Source organism: Prionailurus viverrinus, chromosome D2 (genome assembly GCF_022837055.1).
Source record: "Prionailurus viverrinus isolate Anna chromosome D2, UM_Priviv_1.0, whole genome shotgun sequence".
NCBI classification, from domain to species: domain Eukaryota; kingdom Metazoa; phylum Chordata; class Mammalia; order Carnivora; family Felidae; genus Prionailurus; species Prionailurus viverrinus.
The window spans coordinates 39,896,007-39,904,518 of NC_062571.1; the positions used below are offsets into that span (position 1 = coordinate 39,896,007).

Below are 8,512 nucleotides of genomic sequence, written 5' to 3' on the forward strand. Positions count from 1 at the left end.
TCTGAGCCATCAGCACAGAGCCTGACGCGGGGCTTGAACTCACGAACCGCGAGATCATGACCTGAGCCGAAGTCGGACGCTTAACCGACTGAGCCACCCAGGCGCCCCCCTACCAGGCTTTTAAGAAGCCCCCCTCAACATGTGGGGTAAATCCTTCCAGGCGGTAGTTCTCACGTCCCCTCCTCTTCTGTCTTGCCCTTTCACTCATTCATCCTTGCATTACCTATGGAATGGCCCCCATACTATGTTACCTGCAGGTGTGCTCTTAGCATGACTGGGGGAGCAAGGAAGCCAGCAGCCAGCTGCTCTAGTTACTGGAGACCAGACCTGTCAGTCTATGGGGTTGAAGGGACGGTAGTCAGACCCAGTCCTGGTGGAGGGCTGGGACCTGGCCAGACCCTTCGAGTTCCAGTCGTATGGGAAGAGGATCCGATGTATAGAAGCATCTGGAGACAGGGCCAGGCTAGGACCAGGAGGCCTGTGGTCACCACCGGAGGTGTCTCTGCCTGCGTCCTCCTACCATCTTTCACTCTAATACACCTCTCATCTCCACCTTCTTTATCTCTCACCCACCGTCTCTCTTGGTCTCTGTCTGCAGGGTCTGTGGGGGGAGGGGCGCCTATACAAAGGGCGAATGTAGCCTTTTGTTATATTCAAATAGAAACACACGATGCTCATCTTTTGGAGCTAACCACGTTTCAGCATATTTTCCCTCTCTCTTTTTTCATACTGTTGGAACTCTTACAGAATGGAACCGACCTCCTTTTGCTGGGTCGTGTCTGTCCCTCAGGTCTCTGGCACCGCGGGGGACGCGTTAAGAGCAGCTCACTGGCTGCGCTGACCGCTGGGGCCGGCAGGGGTCGCCCGCGGACAGGCCCGGAGGGGCGGGTGGGGGCGGGGCCGCGAGGCGGGCCCGGCAGATAAAGGCGGCGGCGGGCGGCCCCGGCTGACTCGGCCCCCTGGGCGCGCGTGACTGTCGCAGTTACAGTCTCCGCGGGTACCGCCGCTCTCCCACCCCGACCTGCGGCCGCGATGCTGGCTCTACGCTGCGGCCCCCGCCTGCTCGGCCTGCTCCGGGTCCCGCGCTCCGCGCCGCTGCGCCTCCCCGCGGCCCGCGCCTGCAGCGGCGCCGGCGACCCGTCCCCTTCCTCCCGGAACCCGCTCGTGTACCTGGACGTGGGCGCCGACGGGGAGCCGCTCGGCCGCGTGGTGCTGGAGGTGAGAGCACCAGGCCGGGCCGCGCCGGACTGGGCGTCCGGGATGGTCCCGGAAAGCGCTGGACTTCGGCCCGGCTCCGTGCCTGACTCGCTGGGTGACCTTGCCCCCTACACCCGGGCTCTGGGCCTCAGTTTCCCCATCCCTAGCAAGGCGCATCAGATTGGTCTCTTCCGGTCTCCCCTCGGAGGCGGAAGTGGGGGGGACACGTGTGGAGGTGAAAGCTCAAGGTCAGGTGGTAGACTGGGAGAGTCGGGCCTTGCTGGCTCGTCCTGGGGTAGGGGAGAGGTCCTGAGACTTTGCAGGGTCAGCTCCCAGATCCGAAGCTCAGAGGTGGGTGCCGGGGTGCTCCCGGGACCGGGCTGCGTGCGGGCCGGGTGCTCACGTGGCTGCCCTTGCTTAACGCCTAGCCCGCTGCCCCGCCCCCTCGGTGGGGCTCGCCCCCTGCGGAGCGCCGGGAAGGGAGCCGAGGTGGTTTCCGGGCGGCCCGCCTCCTCTCGTGCGGGGCGGGCCTTAGGCCACCAGGCTGACCCAGGATGGCCTTCCTGCAAGGCGGGGTCAGTGTGCCCAGGGCCCTTCACCCCAGTTCCAACCCCGCCATCCTCCCGAGGGTGGCACTCCTGTCCTGCCCCTGACTCACAAAGAAACAAATAGCGGGGTAGGTAACAGCGGAAGCTCAGGTGTAGCTCAAGCCTGACCCCGTTTTGAACCGAGAGGCCCTCGTTAAGCCTCAGTTTCCTCATCTGGAAAATGGAGAGCACCCTCCTTGCTCCCATTTATTTTAATGGGGTGGCGCCAGGGTGACTCTTGAGGCTGGGAGGCAAGAGGTGGTCTTAGATGGGGCTCTAGCCTACCCTTACCCACCGTCCCACCCCTCTGCCTCTCTAAGGGGCTGGGTTGGCCCCTCTCTGGGCCTGAGGCTTTGATGCTTGGGGCCCAACTGCAGTAGCTCTGCCAGTTCTGCCCCTGGAAGTAGGCCAGGATGGCATCGTCAGCTCTTATAGATTAGGAAACGGAGGCTGCTTCCTCCCGGTTGGGGTTCCGGAAGCAGCTGGCAGAAATGATAGCTGCCTCGGCTGCCTCTTGTGGAGGGCTGGGAGCAAAAGGAATGGAGTGGCCCATGGTGCCCTCTCTGACTCCTTAGCCACTGTGGGGGATGGGTGGAGAGGAGGTTCCTTCCAGTCACCTGCCTCTGGACTGACCACCTTCTCTTGTCCCTCTTCTCTCCCCACAGCTGAAGGCAGATGTCGTCCCGAAGACAGCAGGTAAGATGGGGCTGGGGGTCTTCTGAGTCTGGTCTAGGAGGAGGGAGGGGCCCAGGTGGGTGGGATGGTGAGAGAAGTTGGGACACAGAGACCTCTGACCAGATGGGAGTTCCACAGGAGGCTCAGCTGCTGTGTATCCTGGGCCAGCTTTCTGTCCCTCTCTGAGCCTCAGTGTTAGCCCTGCCCACCTGTCCACTATAGCCTCAGAACCAGTAGAAGGCACAGGTCAACTTCCTCTGGGACAACTTCCTCCCTCCTGGTGGCCAGGGGGACAGGGTAGTGGCTCTGTGGCCCGGGGACTCCCTGCCAGGAGCGTGTGCTCTTGTCACAGGGCTCAGACACTGAGCTTCGAGAAGGAGATGATTTGCCCTGGGTTACACAGCCAGAACAGACTCAGGCGTCCCGGGGTCTTTCCACACCCTGCTCACCTCCTGGGGCAGGAGCGGGGATTTGAAGAGGCACAGGCTAGAATGAGCTGTGACCCTGCAGTTGAGGCCCGGCTCTTGATCTGCTATTCCTTCAATCCTCAGAGAACTTCAGAGCCCTGTGTACCGGGGAGAAGGGCTTCGGCTACAAAGGCTCCACCTTTCACAGAGTGATTCCGTCCTTCATGTGCCAGGTATGGTGGCCCTGCCTCAGTTCCTCTTTTGTGAGTGGAGGGTGGTAATGGGTCGCCTCGTAGGGTGGTCTTGAGGATTAATGAGGCAGCACCTGCCTGGTGTGTGGAGATACCCAATGGAGAGCGACGAATGACTCTGTCGGCCTGTCTTCTCACCCTGACACAGCAGAGCCTGTCTGGGCTGCCACAGCCCTTCCCTGCCCTGGCAGTGGAGCCACAGGGCAAGAGGCAGGATGGCCTGGCTGGCAGAGTCTGTTGGGGGTGGAGTTGGGGAACCAGCACTGAGGTCCGGATATGCATGGGGGACGGGGGCAGGTAGATCTTCAGGCCTTGGAGGACCAGTGTATTCAGACAGTCTCTGACTGTGTCCCCTTGAGCACTCGGCATAGGAGAGGAGGAGGGAGAAGACAGCAGAGACAAGAACACACAGGTCTGGACTTGGAGCTTCTCTTTCTGGAGAAGGGCATCTTTCTCGGTCAGATGAGTGTTCATTAGTCACCTGCGCCGCCTGTTTTTCAAAAATACCAGTATTGGCTGTATCAGAGGTTTGGGGACAGGTGTGGACAGCAGGAACCTCCCCAGGGGTCCTCTGTTCGGTCAGACCCTGCCAAGACAGGGGTTGATGTGTTGAGGCCAGCAGACCATAGAGGCAGGGGCATGAATGTCATGACCTCTTTGAAGCCCTTCCAGCCCAGAATTCTCTCCCCCGTTCCCTCCACTCCGACCTGGGGCTGTCATCATCTTGTGGCGAGTGGCGGTGGGTTGGGACTGGGCCTGCTGACGTGTTCAATGTGGCGACTGCAGGGATGGTCAAGGAAGCTGTGGCTGGGGGACAGGTCCGGCCAAGCCTGTGGCTTTCTGCTGCAGAGGCTTTCCCAGCTCTGCCTGCGGCGGGCTGTGGATGAAGCGGGAGCTGACGTGGAGGTCCTAAGCCAGGCTGGGCTCTTCCTCTGAATGGCAGCGGGCAGGGGCAGGGACTTGCAAGGCCGGAAGGCTCTCTGAGGCATGAGTTGGGGGCACCAGAAGCTCAAGCCGGGGTTTTGAATCATCCCTCTCTGGGGACACTCTGCTGGCGTTTGTGGATGCTTAGGTCAGGCCGCTCAGGTTATCCCTCTCACCTGAGGATCAGATCTCGAGAAGATAGAGATGTTGGCAGGGAGCCGGGGCTGGGGCTGGCAGCTCTTCTGTGAAGCCTCAGGCAGGCTGTGATGAAGGATGCCAGTCCTAGGGGGACCCCGTCCTGGGTCTCCAGGACTTAGGGGAACCGCTGGGCCTGGTGAGGGGGCGATGCTGGACAGGGAGCGGGGCCTAGCATGTGCCAGCCGCTGCCACTCCCTACAGATCGGACTTGGGAACGGGGACCCCTGGCCACCTCCCTGTCTACCCTCCAAGAGTTGTGGGTAGAAAATTCTGTGTCCCTACAAATCCTCTCAGAGTGGCCATTAGATCCTTTGAGAATCATTTAAAAACTTGCCCAGGTATGGGGCGCCTGGGTGGCGCAGTCGGTTAAGCATCCGACTTCAGCCAGGTCACGATCTCGCGGTCCGGGAGTTCGAGCCCCGCGTCGGGCTCTGGGCTGACGGCTCAGAGCCTGGAGCCTGTTTCCGATTCTGTGTCTCCCTCTCTCTCTGCCCTTCCCCCGTTCATGCTCTGTCTCTCTCTGTCCCAAAAATAAATAAACGTTGAAAAAATAAATAAATAAATAAAATAAAAACTTGCCCAGGTTAAAAAAAAAAAAAGAAAAAAAGTGAATCATTTGAAAGGCAAGGTAGTTATGGCAGAACATACTTAAGCTTTATTTTTGCTTGCTTTCCTTGTCGTTTTATTACTCCTTATATCCTTGGATTTTTTTTTTTTTCTTTTCTGACCCCTGCGCCTGAGGGGCTTCTGGCTGGGTGGGCCTGAGGTGCGCCGGGGGCTCTCCCCCCAGCCCCGCAGCGGCATCCCCCTGCCGGCTCTGGGTGGCCACCGCTCAGAAGGTGCCCTGTGCTTGCAGGCGGGCGACTTCACCAACCACAATGGCACCGGGGGAAAGTCCATCTACGGAAGCCGCTTTCCTGATGAGAACTTCACACTGAAGCACGTGGGACCAGGTGAGTGGCAGCGGCCGTTCCCCAGTCGGAAAGCCCTGCGCTTTGACCAGCCGCCACCATGCCTCCCACGCCTGGGAGGTTTGCCGTCCGACCATTGCTCGCTCCATATCCGGCGACACGCCTCCCTGCCTTCAGCACTCGGGGGTGGGGTGCTGGGTTTTCCTGGAGCTTTTTCATTCTGAGCTCTCAGTTTGAAAAACAAGCCTTTCTTTGAGAAGCAAAACCCAGCCTCGTGTCACGTTGGAGACCCAAGAGGCAGCCTGCAAAAGGCCTGTTCTGGCTCCGCCTCTCCTCCCTGTGGCAGCATAGGTGGACAGGCCCTGGGGAGCTGGTCGCCCTCTGGGCCCGCTTCTGCTCTTCCAGCTCCAGGATCTTCAGACTTAAACATCTTCGCCAGGGTGTGAACTGTCCGCTCTTTCGAATGACTTCCCCGGTGAGCCGCCTCCTGGGGCAGCACGGCTCACTCCTGCTTATTTTTGCAGGTGTCCTCTCCATGGCAAATGCAGGCCCCAACACCAACGGCTCCCAGTTCTTCATCTGCACCATAAAGACAGACTGGTGAGTTCCCTGCTCCTACTCCTGGGGGGTGGCCTTGCAGCGAGAGGAAGCGTTGTGTGCTTCTGAGGGGAAGGTCGTGTGAGGCCGGACTGTGCCCTGGGACAGTAGGCCTCTCCTGGGCTGTGTGTCTGTATGGGAGAAGGATAAAGTTCATGGAAGGACTAAGGGAGAATTTGGGGTGTTCTTGGAAGTGTGTCTTTGTCGGGTTTTCATTGTTGCTGTCAGCTGGGATTTTCTCCATGCGTCGTGCACACACGCACAAAAGGACTTTTACCAAACACGCTTGGGAAAATGCAGCAGAAGTTCTCAGGCCTCAAGATGGCCTGTGGTAGAAGCCTATTTGCTTAGTTTAGCCTGTTGTTTCCCGGTTTCACGTCAGGCTTGGAACGGACCCTGGAGCCCCCTTGCCCACATGCCCATGGATTTTAGGGGTGTCTTCCCTGCTGGGTTACCCACCACCTAATAAGTTCCTCTGCCCAAAGCCCGCCTGTGTCCCAGCCCTGAGGCATATAGGGTCAAGGGAACAATAGCTGGCCTGGAGCTAAGACTTAATAAAGCCCATTTCCTAGGACTTTAGGGAGACCTGAGTGGTGGGTGGATACCAGTCATCTCTAACCCCCAAGCCAGAAGGGACATAGATGTCCTTCCGGGCTGAGCAGGTCTCTGCTGGCCTTGCCTACTCTTTGCTCCTTCCATGAAACCCCTTCGTTACTGCCCTTGGGGGATAGCCAGAGGTGGCCTTGCTGGCACTGACCGAGCTCTCTTTTGAATCCTTGGAACTTTCAAAGCAAGAGCCTCTCGGGACTTATTTTCACCAGGCTCGTTATCCCAGCTGTTAGCTTGCCACTCGTGACCGTACACGGACCTCTCATTTCGTGGGAGTGGTTCGATAACCCCGTTACCCCCCTGTGCCGGACAAGAATAGTTCACCTTTCATAGGTGAAGTTACCAGGATTCAGGTTAAGTGGCCCAGGGCAACATGGCGTGCGAGGCAGAGCATATGCCCTGGAAGGGAGACCTCCGGTGTATTTTGGGGAGCTCGGCAAGGCTTGATACCGGAGCTTCGAGGGGGTGGGTCCAGATTCTCAGCGCGGGCTCCCTACACAGTTGCTGCCTTTGGTACAGAGTTGCCTGCCCAAGTGACCGCGATGTTGGGTGACACCGCACTACCTCTCGCTCTTACCTGACTCAACTCACAGGTTGGATGGCAAGCATGTTGTGTTTGGCCATGTCAAAGAGGGCATGGATGTCGTGAAGAAAATAGAATCTTTCGGTTCCAGGAGTGGGAAGACGTCCAAGAAGATCGTCATCACAGACTGCGGCCAGTTGAGCTGAGGTGCCATGACCAGGGCGCGAGGCTGGCGGCAGCTGCACGTGCCTGGGCTCCCTTGGGGGCCGCCTCGGGCTCCAGCAGACTTGTCTGTCCTTGTTGCACGCCGCGGTGGGGAATGTCTGATCTCCACGGCTGCCCCAGGGTCCACCCTCCCTCGCCACCCCGTTTCTGGCCATCCATCACAGACGTGATGCCATCAGGCCTTACCCGTGATCCCGCAGCCCACGTTCACCTGTGCCTTGGACATCGGGGGTGGCGAGGGGTTAGCTTCGGGTACAGGTTTCTGCCTTTTCCTTGACCGAGGGGGAAAGGCAGCCACTGCAAAAGGGCCGCTGTATCTGTTGAACATCCCCTTCTGATTGGAATAATTTAATTAACAAGATTGACTGGAGATGAAGCTGTGACAGCCCTCTAAGCCGTGGTATGACCTCACTTGGTGGCGGAAGCCACAGAACCCCAGAGCTTGGCCTTTGGAACGTAATCGGGGCTTTTGCGAAGGGTCCTCGGCCAAGGCCTTTTATCCCAGCCACTGTGAATCCTGTTGGTTCGCCGCCACGGTTTCTGAGGAGAGTCCGTGAGGGGAGAAGCAGACAAACCCGGGACAAACCCACTGCGAGCTGTGCCTAGTCGATGAAGTCGGGGAGAGTGGAAATGGCGTGTGCGTGCCTGGTGCTCGGGAAGACCGTCGACGTGTATTTTCTGGAGGGCTTCGATTTTTCTGTGTTTAACAAATCTGATGATGTATATGATACACCTTTGGGGCTTTTATTTGTGTTCACTTTAAATGTGAAAATAAATCCTATTTTCTATAAAAGATCGTCTGGTGTCTGGTGGCTTTAGGAAGCAGCGTTTATCATCACCCCAGCAGCCACGGAGGGTCCCAGCGTCATCCTTATAGATGGCATGGGCTCAGACATGGGCTCTTAGCACCCACGGGCTATCTGCGAGCTCTGGTGTCGCCCCGAACCCCAGCCCCACCTCTTGGCGACCCCGAGTCTGTTTTTCTCTGCTGTATAACGTGGTAACAGTGATGCTGGGCTCACAGAATGGGGAGAGTCGGATGCGATCTGTGTCAAGTGTGTAATGTGGCACCAGGCACATTGCTGTAATAAACACTCTCGCCAGCACGATGACATCGTCCATGTGTCAAAGTCTTAGGGAAGAATCTGTGAAAATGTAAAGCTAGATGTGGACTTCATCATCCTAGATTTGCCATTTAGATGTGGAATTCTAGGTGTTTCTGAAGTCACGGGGATGGCAGATTGGGGGTGAGAGAGAAGGATTAAGAACTCAAAGAGCCAGGGATGGAACAGTCTGGATAACAGAATAGTCACATTCCGTTCGCAGCGTGATGGAGTTATTTCGTCTTGGGGTTCCTACAGTCTGATGATGTGTGCTCCCTGTCATTCTGAGGTCACAGTGGCTGGAG

The 8,512-nt window shown here is 58.0% G+C and overlaps 1 protein-coding gene across 2 annotated transcripts; it reads left to right on the forward strand.

Annotated features, from left to right (window-relative positions):
* The first annotated feature begins 911 nt into the window (after window positions 1-911).
* On the forward strand, window positions 912-7,897 carry PPIF (peptidylprolyl isomerase F). 2 transcript variants are annotated; one of them, XM_047826254.1, is made up of 6 exons: window positions 912-1,218; window positions 2,450-2,480; window positions 3,011-3,099; window positions 5,096-5,192; window positions 5,675-5,750; window positions 7,031-7,897. In XM_047826254.1, the coding sequence occupies exons 1-6, from the start codon at window positions 1,033-1,035 to the stop codon at window positions 7,083-7,085; spliced, it is 534 nt and encodes a 177-aa protein (XP_047682210.1). In that variant the 5' UTR covers window positions 912-1,032; the 3' UTR covers window positions 7,086-7,897. The 2 variants fall into 2 exon arrangements, with proteins under 2 accessions (XP_047682210.1, XP_047682209.1); XM_047826253.1 differs by having other exon boundaries at window positions 913-1,218; window positions 6,950-7,897.
* The last annotated feature ends 615 nt before the right edge of the window (window positions 7,898-8,512 follow it).

Coding starts and splice junctions, on each gene's coding strand:
- PPIF (XM_047826253.1), top strand. CDS start 1,033: ATGCTGGCTCTACGCTGCGGCCCCCGCCTGCTCGGCCTGCTCCGGGTC. Junction 1,219..2,449: donor TCGGCCGCGTGGTGCTGGAG/GTGAGAGCACCA, acceptor CTCTCCCCACAG/CTGAAGGCAGATGTCGTCCC. Junction 3,100..5,095: donor TTCCGTCCTTCATGTGCCAG/GTATGGTGGCCC, acceptor CTGTGCTTGCAG/GCGGGCGACTTCACCAACCA.